Consider the following 13,326-nt stretch of genomic DNA (forward strand, 5'->3'; position numbering starts at 1 on the left):
TGGCGGTGATGGTGGTGATGGTGGTGATGGCGGTGATGGCGGTGATGGCGGTGATGGCGGTGATGGTGGTGATGGTGGTGGTGGTGGTGGTGGTGGTGATGGTGGTGATGGTGGGGGGTGGAATGGATATGTGCTATGTAGACATTCTTGCCTAGGTAGCGATGTTGCGGTGTAACCTGTTTGTGAGAGCCACCGTGTTGTTAGGTATTGGCTTCTTGTGTCGGTTGGGGCAGTTAAGTTTGTTAGGTAATAACTGAAGGCAACTGAATGCAGGTGCGTCGGTTATCGTTGCCTTTTGGACACCGAGATCTCCCCCTCATTTCCCCCTTGCTGTTCTCATTTTTAAAAACCCTTTTAAAACCAATAAAACCCGTTTTTTAGGACATGTACGTGCTTGAGGACGAGCGTCCGCTGGAGCAGTACCCCGCCACGGAAGGTCGTACAAATACGGGTGAATGGGTACGATTTACGATGCGTCGTATTGAGGAGCTTCGCGCCCGCAATGACCCGACCTACCAGCCCCGGCCGCTTCGAAGGATACGAGAGCAACTCCAAGCGCGCCGTACGGCGGCGGTGGCGGCGGTTGCCGCTGCCGCCGTCGCCGCTGGCACGGCGGCGGAGGGAGGGGACCAGGATAAGATGGTTTCGGCGCCGTCCACGGCCGCAGACGCCGCGTCCCAGCGCCGCGGCGAGCTCGGGCACGGGCACGGGCACGGAGGGCAGAAGGCTGTGTTGAAGATCAAATTGGCGGAGGAGGGCACAGGCGGGATGAAGAACAGCATCGTGGCCCAGCTGAAATTGTTGCAGCAGCTGCAGCAGCAGCAGCTCTCAATGCAGCTACAGCCCATGACGCAGTTTTTTGTCGTACCGGAACAATTCCCTTTGAACGTGGACGTGGACGTGGGGGGCGTACTGGCTGCCCCGATTGCCGTACAGCCGCAAAACTTCTCTGAGCAGGAGCTGCTGGCCGGGCTACTGCCCGGCGTGTTGCGGGGGCTACTGCCAGAGGCTACGGCCATGCTACAGCAGCAGAAGCAGCAGCAGCAGCAGCAGGCCCACCAGCAGGGGCTGCAGCTGAAGCGGGGGGTAATGGATTTGGGTTTCCGGGAGGAGGAGGTTGAGGATGAGGAGGTGGTGATGGACTTGTTGTTGCACCCACCATTGCATGCACCACATGCACCGCAGCAGCCGGCGGCGGCATTGACGACGCAGCAATCGCAACAACAGCAGCAGCAACAACAGCAAAACCAGGTGGCACATCACGCGGCACAACACCATCATCATCATGACCATCATCATAACCATCATCATAACCATCATCATAACCAACAACGTCGGCATCATCACCAGCTGTTGCATCATCGACCGCCGCTGCCGCACCACCAGCAACAGCACCAGCAACAGCACCAGCAGCACCAGCAGCAGCAGCAACAGCACCGCCATCACCAGCATCTGCACAACCAGACCCAGTCCCAGCACCAGCGACAGCAACACAGGGCAGCTGTGTTGCAGGGCAGTCAGGGGCAGGCGGTTCACCCGGGCGCTCAGGGCCACCAAGGGGGTCTTCACACTCACCACGCTGTGGCTCTTGATGGTGATGAGGCGGTGATGGAGGACGCCTCGCCGGCGGCAGGCGTTGTGGCGATGGAGATGCCTTGGCGCGTAGCGGTGGCTTGAGAGGAGGGGGCGAGGGGGAAGGGGGAGAGGGACGAGGTTTGGGTTTTCCCAAGGCGGAGGTTCCTGGGTGGATGGAAAGTAGTTGGTCGGGTGGGACGAGCGGGCTTCTTTTTGGCCAGGTTCTTCTGATGGGGGCGCTGATGTTGGTTTGCTGACTTGTCCACGGGGGGACCAGAAGGGGGGAGAGGGGGAAGAGGAGTCCCGCTCTGGGGCCCGGAAGGTGAGGGAAAGGATGAGGATGAGGACGAGGAGGGAAAAGGGGAGGATGAGGGGAGAGAGGGGGGAGGGGAGAGGGAGAAGGACGAGGAGGGGGAGGAGGAGGAGGGAAGAGGATGATGATGGCGCTGCGCTGAGCAAAGGGCGGCAGAGTTTTGGGCCTTACGAGCCCACCTTGGGTGTGCCGTCCATCCTGAAAAGCCGTGGGGTTGGTTGTCGGTTAATTGGTTGTCGGTTAATTGGTTGTCGGTTGGTTGGTGAGGGGGTGAGGTGGGTTTTGCCGGACAAGAGTGGCTCTGATGTTTGCGTGTATGTATGTGTGTGCATGCATGTACGATACTGCAAGGGAGAGGGAGAGGGAGGGAATCACCGGCGAGTGCGCCGGAGCTGAGTGGTGCGTGTGAAGTTGATGGCGTTTGTAATGGATGACGACGACGGTTGTGGACGGCGGTTGTGGACGGTTGGGAGGATGCAACAGATGCACCGTGTGGTGAGCTCTGGGTGACCCCCGCACAGCCCATTCCCCATTACTCATAATTCACTACATTACAGTTTTTTTTGCGCGTTGCGTCCTCCTCCCTCCCTCCACACACACATACACACACATACATACACACGCGCGTATGCGGCAGTAGTCCGTTTGCGCTGAAGGCCGTAGCGCCACCAGCTGCTCCTGCCTTTCTCTGGTGGGGAGACCGAAGTGGCCACAGCCGGGTTTCCAAATGTTGTGTGGGAGTTTTGCGGCAGTTCCATTGACGGCAGAATAATTAATCAGCAGGTTTTTTAGGAGACGCCAGTGATTTACAAGCGAGCTGTGGCGGCCGCGGTTCGCGGTTGGTGGTTGGTGGCGGTTACCCAGTTGTGCTTTTTGGTTTAAGACTTTTGTCGTCGTTTTTCCGTCCCTTCGCGCGGTGATTCTCCCCCGTTGCTTTGAATCACCACCCCGTTCTCATGCTTTTAATGCCGTGCAAGGTTGTGCTCGACATGGCACGTCCCGTGGTTGATGGGAGGCGCAGAATACGCTATCTAAGAAGCAGAGGTGAGATGATGGTACCGATGCTGATGATGTGTGTATGTATGTATGTGTGTGTCTTCCGGGGTCAAATCTCGCTGCCGATGTTGTCGTCGTACTTGTTAATGGTTTGTTCTTAGACGGGGTTTATTAGAGGCGATGCGGCATCGTTCGCTGTGTGCTGGTGTATGTAGGGGGTGATGACGGGGGGAGTGGTTCTGTTACACATCGATCCGGGCCTGACGCTGGCCAGGGGGGCACCTAACCGTAAACAGACGCGGGAGTGACAGACGCGGGGGAGGGGATGCACGGTTGGCATTTGCACTGGTGTTTTGTATTTCGGTATTGTTGGCGTGACGGACTTTCTGCAGCTGCGAGAGGTGCCGTGCGTTGTACTGCACTGCATATGTATATAACTTCACATTGCCAAAGCGCCTATACTGCTTGTGGACAGAAAACAGGTAAGAGGCGAACGGCTGTCAAGACAGCAGCAGAAATATGCTGCTTTGCTGCTTTTGCCTGCACATAATAATGAGGGAACACGCCTGGGATTAATAAGCGGACAAAGGGTCCGAATTTAAAACGGTGATGCAGGTATGAAATTTCCGAAGCATGCAGGCAATAGCATTAGCTTGAGGGAATCTTCCGCAAAAGGATTTGCGAAATTTTAGTCTAAACTCTTTCCACCTGTTCGGCGGTCTGCTCGTGAAACTTCGGCGTTTTAGGGCATGCCATTTAACATAATGAATACAATATAATACGTTAACTAGAAGTAGGCACATTATATCGTCCGTTTAATGCCATGAGAGTGGATTCCACGAAAGAGTTTAGCTTCTCCTTAACCGTCGTAAAGACTGTTGTCTTGCATCTTGGTTGATGCAAATGCTGTAATATGGAGGTCGGCGCAGTGGAATAGGTACGGTTTCGGATTGTGGTTTTGTCACGTCAATTGTGGCTGCTTGCAAATGGTGTTTTGGAGCTGGGGATCCAGGTTCTGAATGAAGAAGATTTATGTAATTAATCATGCATGGCTGCTCCGCGACAGGCATCCGTGATTTGTGCACCGGCATCCCCGGCTGTGATTTTGCAGACTTTCGCCATGCAATTTGTCCAAGGAAAAGGTCCCTTCGTCAACTTGCAGGTCGGCATCGTTGTGAACCATGAAAGCCGCGAACAGAAAGGTCTATTGCACGGGAACTAGAGTCTCTGTTTAAGCCGCAAAGCTGTGAGCGTTAGGCTGGCAAGCTAGCAAAGACATGTCATCTGATTTCTTGGCATACATCGCTGTGCCGGCCAACCTGTGCCTGGTCGCAGATTTGCGGACCAGTGCGGACTTTCTGTCAAATCAGCGAGCACAGACACTTCTTACAGTGGGAGGCATCCCCAAACACGACTGTGATGAATTTAAAAAAAAAACAAGGTATATAGCCTTCCAAAGCGTAAACGACCGCAGCTGCTGCGTTTCTCGCAGCAACCAATCCGCAGTTGCTTGCATTTTATCATCACTTCGGCAAGCTCTAAAACTCAGCACATTTCATTAATCTTTTAGGTTTTAGACAGCGGTTCAATGAAGGAGTGACGCCGCAGCTGCTATAGGTAATCGCGCGCGGCCGCAGGGGCGGCGCCGTTACTTCATCCAAGATAGAAACGTTTACGGCGACAGAGACAAAAGGAAAAAGAATTGAATACGTCAGCAGTGCTGTCCTTGATAACTATGTAAGATGGCTTCAACGTGAGGCCATCCATTCATGTTTCTCAATTCCTGCTTCATTGTTCTCCAGTAGCACGGCGCACATCGCGTCAAAGCGCAACCCCTTCCGGTCTTCACCCTACCCCAGAAAGCAGACAGTTTGCTCAAATGAAGCACAAACTCCCATTACGCAACAACAGGGAAGGCACCGGGTAGCCGTCCGCCAGCTGCCGCGACAGGCGCATCAGCAACAACCAAGACAGCAGGCTACGGACCTGATCCCGCGCGCGGTTGACCTCCACCTCTCATCGCGCATCATCGCTGACAATCCCTCTATCTGAAGACAAGAAGCTCCACGCATTCCTCTTCTAGCCCCATCTATCCATAATCCCCCCTCCTCCTGCGCTCTCGTGTCTCCCTTATCCCGTTCCGCAGGGCAGCTTACCCCCGAGTACTCTTAAAACAAAGCATGGAACAGTTCCCGTAGCGTGGCTTGGACCGGCTGCCGCCGTTGCTTTCCTTGTTGCTGCGCGGCTTCTCCTATGGCCCGCAACAACTCAGGAAAAACGAAAGCCCTTGCAGAAAACACAACGCAAGGAACGACTAAAGGCCAAAGGCAACGCGGAGAAGAAAAACACAAAATTCTAAGCCAGCCATTTAAGCAGCGTGTGGTTTGTGCTGGAGATGACGCAACCGCAGGCAGACGTAGACAGTCAGGTCGAGCGCGCAGCACAAAGAGTAACCTATTGCAACGCAAAATGTTAAAGAGATGTCCATTTTACTACACAACGCGCGACGTGAAGCATTCTCGAAATGTTATCACAACGTACACATACAAGCATTCTTTGCGCAGCGGCATTATAACCTCTCTGTATGATAAGTTATATTTAAGTCAACGCCAATAAGTTTATCACATCCCAAGTGCTGGCAGCGCTTCTAATGTTTCCCTGTTAACGCCGTCCACGCCCTCGTCCAACCCAAACCGTTGCTGTCACCCATCCTGCATCGCTCATTCCCTCTGCCCACCTCTGCCTCTCCATTCCTCCAGTCCACGTGTCCCGCCGCAATCCTGATCCAGATCGATAATGAGAAAAGGCCATAAACACAACACTTTTTCAAAACCTGCCAGGCAGTCCCGGGGAATCCTCCGTTTCGCCAACCTGCCGTCAATTTAATGCCGCCTTTTTCGCTGCCCTCCTGCGAGCGTAATCCTGGTCATGGTGGCCGTCATCGCGCCGGTCGTAATCGCGCCGGCTATCCCTCATCGCCGCGACCCACAAAAAAAATGAACAGTGGGCGGTCGAGCAGCCCCCCAAGGCCACGCAGGCGCCAGTTTCTACCAGCGGCGCCCGTTGAGTGGTTATCTCAACCGCTTCACAAACACCGCTTTCCACAACCGCTTTTCCAAGTCCGTTTTGCAAGCCGCAGTCCGTCATGAGCATCCATTGATAAGAGGCGCATGCCGCAGCTAAGCAAAAGGTCTCAACAGCTGTCTCAACAGCCTCCTTGAAAGCAGAAGCAAAAGCAAAACCAAGGAAAACATTTGCGCAACTACCTTGTGTCGTACATAGAAAACCTTCTGATATACGACATGGGTGTACAACATACATGGCCGGGGGTTAATAAGCCACTACAGCGGTCTGCATGTGGATTTCATCATCAACCGCATGCCACCCGGCCAGGGGTAAGCCAACCCTTCAGCAGGTACATCCATCTAACCGCTGGTCAAGCAACGGAATCGTTGCAACTGTCTGGTCAGCTAACTAACCGGAACCTACTACCCGAAACAATAACCGACCCCATCCCACTCCTCGCGGCGTGGTACGTGGCATGCGGGTTTCGCGCGCGGTCTTCTGGAAAAGGTCTTCATGCACTAGAACATACGTACATACACACACATACACGCACGCACGCACATACATACATACGCGTGCACATTCGGGGCCTGTCTCTGCCCTCAGGTAATGTCGGTATTCACATAATACATACAGACAAACAGGCACACAAACAGGCGCGCGAGCAGGCACATAATACACACAGACAAACAGGCACACAAACATCATATACACATCCACATCCACATGTACACATGTACACATCCACATCCACATCCACACGCATACATACATACATCCATACACTACTATTCCTGCTGTAGAGCTCCATCCACCATCCAAGCCGCCAAAACGAAGAAGACCTCCGTTTTCACAGAGCGGAATCGCCCTGTCTCGAAGTGGGGAAAAACGGGCTGGAGTGCGGTCCGGGTGGAGTTCGATAAATATGCACGAGTTGCCGAAACCTACGCTGACATCACCACCACCACCACCACCACCACCACTACCACCACCACCACCACCATCACAGCACACGACAAAAGCTGCCCAAGCTGCCCGCCACCAACACTATAACCCCTATGGGCTATATATGATTTTGCCCATTCCACTACGCAATGTTCCGTTTTGTCTTATCGTTATCATGATTATGAACTTTGTTGCTCTTCCGAAACTCGCGTAGGCTTCGGAGATTGATGCGTTGTCGGAGGCACCGCGTCCCGCGGCGGCATCGAAGCCAGGGTAGGCATGGAAGGCAACTGTGCTTGCTGCGCAGCGTCCAGCGTCGGCGGCGAAGCTGACGCAGGTTGCCGTACGGCAGTTGACGTCGGCGCTTCCGTCGGCGTGGGAGCCGAGGCCTGGATTGGGATTGACGGCGGCGACGGCGTTGGTTCAAGTGTCGCAGTCGATGCCTCCGGAAGTGGTTCCGGAGCCTGCTCTGGTATCGGCATCTTGGGGGATGTTACTGGAGCGGGAATGGTCCCCGGCGGAAGAGCCGTATCGAGCGCCGCCGCCGCCGGCGTCATCGCCGCAGCCGGCGTCATCGCCTCCGTTGACGTGACCGCCGGCGGCGGCGCTTGCGCGGGCTCTAGCGTTGGCGTCACCCCCGGCGGCAAGGCTGGTGTAGCGGGGGCTACTGCCGAAGGGAGCGGCTGGCCGATTTCCGCCACCAAGCGCCAGTCGGTCTTCTCCGCCTCCGCTTCCCCTTGCGTTGCTTGGATCTCTCCGGCCCTAACCACCACATCTGGATGCTCTTCTGCCGTACAGGCTGCGGAGGCGGCGACCGTGGCGGGTGCCGCCGCCGCTACCGCTGGTGCTAGTGCTGCCGGTGTTCCGTTCTGCACCGTCGCTGACGTCACCATTTCGTGGTGATGTACGTTTTTTTCTGGGAGTGAGCCATTCGACTGTCGCTGCAGCAACGCTGAGCCACCGGCGGATGCACCTCCATTGCTCCGTGCCGGGTTCGAACCTGGAACCACGTCCTCTCCGCCATTTAGCTTCTGTCCCGCCGTCGCCGTCCCGCCGGTACCGTAGGTCGGCCCCGCGGCCAAGCCCGCTGCTGACGCCGCCGCCGACGTCACCGAGGCTGCCGCCTGCGCCGCCGGCGCGCTGCGTGTGTCAGCGGTCATACTGATGACGTGGCCTCCAGCGGCGGTGGTGCCAGCGGCGGCGCCTGCACCTGCGCCGCCGCCGCTGACGTTGCCGCCAACGCTGCCGCCGGCAAGTGAGAAGGCGTTGAACGAGTCGTCAAGGTTGCCCAGCTGCCATCGCTTGCGCTTATGGTGTGTAATGACCATGAGCGTGATAAGGCCAAGAATAACGGAACCCACAACCATGCACACGATGATCACCGTCTGGACAAACAAAGCAAATAACGAGCCGTTAGTTATTTCCTTGGAAATAGGGAATTTTTATTTTGTATGAAAGTTTTTTGGGATTTTGTTTAGATTTTTTTGAGATTTTTTGTGTTAAAAGTTGGACGATCTGGCAAACGAGGGTGAGAACGAGGACGAGGAGGCGGAAGCGGAGGCGAAGGCTAAGGCGGAGTAAACCCAAAGGAGGAGCCACACACACAGTCACACACCCACCCACCCACATCTGATGTGCCTATCGTACCCAAAACGTTTTTTCAAGTCCCCTGAAAAACGGGGCCAAGGGGACTTACCTGACTATTCGACAGACCGCTGTCCGCTGTCCGGACGTTGCCGCTATACCCCTGAATAGTCGCCGGACTGTTCTCCCCCGCACTGCCGCTGCTCCGTGGAGGAGCCGGCGGCGGCGGCGGCGGCGCCGGCGGGGGCGCGTAAACCGCCGGTATGTCGCCGATGGGGTCCGTACCGCCACTGTCGATACCAATCACGTCCTCCTCACACCTACTGCGGGTTAGGAGCTGCATCGCGCACGTGTCCGGAAGCTGCCCCTCGAGGGCCCGCTGCGTGCAGACATCCTGCAGGGCGTTAATACCCTGACGGCTGAAAGACAGCTCCATTCCGGAATATCGTCCTGGCCGTACGATGGCGCCGCGGGGCACCATCAGCGCGCCGTCCTGGATAAAGGTACCCAGGGGCGCCGTGAGTGGGGGAGTAGCGGCGGCGGCGGCGGCGGCCGCAAGCTCGGCCGCCGTCGCCTCGGTGAGCAGCACCCGCAGGAACGCCGGCGACGGCAAGGATGACAGCCATGCCGTACAGTTGACGTACTCTGTCGTACCGCTGGTGGTGCTGAGGCTGGCGGAGCCGACGGCAGTGGCGCGAAGTCGTACAACAAAGGTAGTGCGGTTGGCGGCGGCGTAGTAGGTGCTCCCCACGGTGACGTTGAGGCATTGATTAGGTCCGAAAGGGAGAAAGTCCGTGTCGGCAGGTTGTGGCGCGGCGGCGCAGGTGCGAATGCCATTAGGCAGAGAGGAGCTCTTTGGACCGCTGAGGTCGGTGGGAAGTACGGTAATGGTTGCCACGTCATTGCTCCATACAATGACCGTGGCGCCAGCGCCCGGTGGCGGAGTTTCGCCAAGGCGACGTCGACGATGATGATGGTGGTGACGGTGATGATGGGCACCGACCTGCTCTTGCGGCGGTGGTACCGCATCTGGGGTACTGGCGGGAATAGAATCTGCAAACACACGTCGCCGCGGAAATGTGACTGTGTACAACAGAGATGAGCCCGCGGTGATGGTATCAAGGACCGTCACCGTTGGAAGACCCGAATCCGCATACCGAATAAACTGCGTGGCAACTGTTGTACTGCTATCAGCCGTACGCCGTGTTATCATAGCGCTTGAGGGATCCACATCGACACCGAAAACTGTTGAATCTGCAACAAAGCTCCAACCGCGAACAGCGGGTGCCTCCTGCGCCACGGAGAATAAGTAAGTCACCACCACGTGTGATGTGTTTTCAAAACTGTCGTACGCTGACATGTCGTACCCAGAATCTTCCCAGCCGAGGAAATTATCGGGGAGGGGAACAGGAATCATCACCCCGGGGGGGAGGGGCGATTGACGAGGCGAAGGTGGTAGGGATCTAAGTGGCGATTGACCAGGGCTAGGCTTTGATCGCGGTTGGTCGCCAGGAAATGAAGGGGGCTGAAAGAGAGGAGGCGAGCTGGGGCTTGAGGGGGCTGGCTGGTCGACAGGTGATGATGGCGGTGGAGGAGGAGCAGCCGGGCTGGGGCTTGAGGGGGCTGGCTGGTCGACAGGTGATGATGGCGGTGGAGGAGGAGCAGCCGGGCTGGGGCTTGAGGGGGCTGGCTGGTCGACAGGTGATGATGGCGGTGGAGGAGGAGCAGCCGGGCTGGGGCTTGAGGGGGCTGGCTGGTCGACTGGTGATGATGGCGGTGGAGGAGAAGCAGCCGGGCTGGGGCTTGTGGGTGCTGGCTGGTCGACTGGTGATGATGGCGGTTGAGGATCAGCAGCCGGGCTGGGGCTTGTGGGTGCTGGCTGCTGGTGATGAGGCGGGGGCGGTAGAGCCTCTCCTGGAGGCGGGGGCGGTAGAGCCTCTCCTGGAGGCGGGGGCGGTAGAGCCTCTCCTGGAGGCGGGGGCGGTAGAGCCTCTCCTGGAGGCGGGGGCGGTAGAGCTTCTCCTGGAGGAAGGGGCGGTAGAGCTTCTCCTGGAGGCGGGGGCGGTAGAGCTTCTCCTGGAGGCGGGAGCGGTAGAGCCTCTCCTGGAGGCGGGGGCGGTAGAGCCTCTCCTGGAGGCGGGGGCGGTAGAGCCTCTCCTGGAGGCGGGGGCGGTAGAGCCTCTCCTGGAGGCGGGGGCGGTAGAGCTTCTCCTGGAGGCGGGGGCGGTAGAGCTTCTCCTGGAGGCGGGAGCGGTAGAGCCTCTCCTGGAGGCGGGGGCGGTAGAGCCTCTCCTGGAGGCGGGGGCGGTAGAGCCTCTCCTGGAGGCGGGGGCGGTAGAGCCTCTCCTGGAGGCGGGGGCGGTAGAGCTTCTCCTGGAGGCGGGGGCGGTAGAGCTTCTCCTGGAGGCGGGGGCGGTAGAGCCTCTCCTGGAGGCGGGGGCGGTAGAGCCTCTCCTGGAGGCGGGGGCGGTAGAGCCTCTCCTGGAGGCGGGGGCGGTAGAGTCTCTCCTGGAGGCGGGGGCGGTAGAGCCTCTCCTGGAGGCGGGGGCGGTAGAGCCTCTCCTGGAGGCGGGGGCGGTAGAGCTTCTCCTGGAGGCGGGGGCGGTAGAGCTTCTCCTGGAGGCGGGGGCGGTAGAGCCTCTCCTGGAGGCGGGAGCGGTAGAGCCTCTCCTGGAGGCGGGGGCGGTAGAGCCTCTCCTGGAGGCGGGGGCGGTAGAGTCTCTCCTGGAGGCGGGGGCGGTAGAGCCTCTCCTGGAGATGGGCCGGGGCTGGCGCCTGGCTGCTGGCCTTGAGGCGGGGACGGTAGAGCCCCTCCTGGAGATGGGCCGGGGCTGGCGCCTGGCTGCTGGCCTTGAGGCGGGGGCGGCAGAGCCTCTCCTGGAGATGGGCCGGGGCTGGCGCCTGGCTGCTGGCCTTGAGGCGGGGGCGGTAGAGCCCCTCCTGGAGATGGGCCGGGGCTGGCGCCTGGCTGCTGGCCTTGAGGCGGGGGCGGTAGAGCCCCTCCTGGAGATGGGCCGGGGCTGGCGCCTGGCTGCTGGCCTTGAGGCGGGGGCGGTAGAGCCCCTCCTGGAGATGGGCCGGGGCTGGCGCCTGGCTGCTGGCCTTGAGGCGGGGGCGGTAGAGCCCCTCCTGGAGATGGGCCGGGGCTGGCGCCTGGCTGCTGGCCTTGAGGCGGGGGCGGTAGAGCCTCTCCTGGAGATGGGCCGGGGCTGGCGCCTGGCTGCTGGCCTTGAGGCGGGGGCGGTAGAGCCTCTCCTGGAGATGGGCCGGGGCTGGCGCCTGGCTGCTGGCCTTGAGGCGGGGGCGGTAGAGCCCCTCCTGGAGATGGGCCGGGGCTGGCGCCTGGCTGCTGGCCTTGAGGCGGGGGCGGTAGAGCCTCTCCTGGAGATGGGCCGGGGCTGGCGCCTGGCTGCTGGCCTTGAGGCGGGGGCGGTAGAGCCCCTCCTGGAGATGGGCCGGGGCTGGCGCCTGGCTGCTGGCCTTGAGGCGGGGACGGTAGAGCCTCTCCTGGAGATGGGCCGGGGCTGGCGCCTGGCTGCTGGCCTTGAGGCGGGGGCGGTAGAGCCCCTCCTGGAGATGGGCCGGGGCTGGCGCCTGGCTGCTGGCCTTGAGGCGGGGGCGGTAGAGCCCCTCCTGGAGATGGGCCGGGGCTGGCGCCTGGCTGCTGGCCTTGAGGCGGGGGCGGTAGAGCCCCTCCTGGAGATGGGCCGGGGCTGGCGCCTGGCTGCTGGCCTTGAGGCGGGGGCGGTAGAGCCCCTCCTGGAGATGGGCCGGGGCTGGCGCCTGGCTGCTGGCCTTGAGGCGGGGGCGGTAGAGCCTCTCCTGGAGATGGGCCGGGGCTGGCGCCTGGCTGCTGGCCTTGAGGCGGGGGCGGTAGAGCCCCTCCTGGAGATGGGCCGGGGCTGGCGCCTGGCTGCTGGCCTTGAGGCGGGGGCGGTAGAGCCCCTCCTGGAGATGGGCCGGGGCTGGCGCCTGGCTGCTGGCCTTGAGGCGGGGGCGGTAGAGCCCCTCCTGGAGATGGGCCGGGGCTGGCGCCTGGCTGCTGGCCTTGAGGCGGGGGCGGTAGAGCCCCTCCTGGAGATGGGCCGGGGCTGGCGCCTGGCTGCTGGCCTTGAGGCGGGGGCGGTAGAGCCCCTCCTGGAGATGGGCCGGGGCTGGCGCCTGGCTGCTGGCCTTGAGGCGGGGGCGGTAGAGCCCCTCCTGGAGATGGGCCGGGGCTGGCGCCTGGCTGCTGGCCTTGAGGCGGGGGCGGTAGAGCCCCTCCTGGAGATGGGCCGGGGCTGGCGCCTGGCTGCTGGCCTTGAGGCGGGGGCGGTAGAGCCCCTCCTGGAGATGGGCCGGGGCTGGCCTGGCTGCTGGCCTGGAGGCGGAGGCGGTAGAGCCTGTCCTGGAGATGGGCTGGGGCTGACTGAGTGCAGTGGGTTCGCTGCCTGAGTCTGGGCTGTGGCTTGCCGAGGCGGGCTGGGGCTGGATCCTGGCTGACGCGGCGGCGGAGGCGGCTGTGCCAGCCCAGGCGGGCTCGGACTGGATCCAGGCAGCTGACCCGGCGGCGGAGGCGGCTGTGCCAGCGTAGGCGGGCTCGGACTGGATCTCGGCAGCTGGCCCGGCGGCGGAGGCGGCTGTGCCAGCGTAGGCGGGCTCGGACTGGATCCAGGCAGCTGGCCCGGCGGCGGAGGCGGCTGTGCCAGCGTAGGCGGGCTCGGACTGGATCTAGGCAGCTGGCCCGGCGGCGGAGGCGGCTGTGCCAGCCCAGGCGGGCTCGGACTGGATCCAGGCAGCTGGCCCGGCGGCGGAGGCGGCTGTGCCAGCCCAGGCGGGCTCGGACTGGATCTAGGCAGCTGGCCCGG

At 60.6% G+C, this 13,326-nt stretch overlaps 3 protein-coding genes across 3 annotated transcripts; 1 reads left to right on the forward strand and 2 right to left on the reverse strand.

Annotated features, from left to right (window-relative positions):
- Nucleotides 1–384: 384 nt before the first annotated feature.
- VOLCADRAFT_104834 (uncharacterized protein) lies at nucleotides 385–5,366 on the forward strand (the record flags this gene model as incomplete). Its single annotated transcript, XM_002950663.1, has 4 exons — nucleotides 385–900; nucleotides 1,186–1,251; nucleotides 2,866–2,932; nucleotides 5,031–5,366. 4 exons carry the CDS (start codon nucleotides 385–387, stop codon nucleotides 5,054–5,056), a joined length of 675 nt encoding a protein of 224 aa, XP_002950709.1. The 3' UTR covers nucleotides 5,057–5,366.
- A 1,708-nt stretch (nucleotides 5,367–7,074) lies between these two features.
- On the reverse strand, nucleotides 7,075–9,839 carry VOLCADRAFT_91170 (uncharacterized protein; the record flags this gene model as incomplete). The annotated part of the gene is made up of 2 exons (XM_002950772.1): nucleotides 7,075–8,280; nucleotides 8,592–9,839. 2 exons carry the CDS (start codon nucleotides 9,837–9,839, stop codon nucleotides 7,075–7,077), a joined length of 2,454 nt encoding a protein of 817 aa, XP_002950818.1.
- A 947-nt stretch (nucleotides 9,840–10,786) lies between these two features.
- Nucleotides 10,787–11,197, reverse strand: VOLCADRAFT_60851 (uncharacterized protein; the record flags this gene model as incomplete). The annotated part of the gene is made up of 1 exon (XM_002950773.1): nucleotides 10,787–11,197. A coding segment is annotated over one exon (411 nt), but the record flags the coding sequence as incomplete, so codon positions are not given.
- Nucleotides 11,198–13,326: the final 2,129 nt, after the last annotated feature.

The sequence above is a fragment of the Volvox carteri genome, assembly GCF_000143455.1.
Source record: "Volvox carteri f. nagariensis unplaced genomic scaffold VOLCAscaffold_20, whole genome shotgun sequence".
Classification (NCBI taxonomy): Eukaryota; Viridiplantae; Chlorophyta; class Chlorophyceae; order Chlamydomonadales; family Volvocaceae; genus Volvox; species Volvox carteri.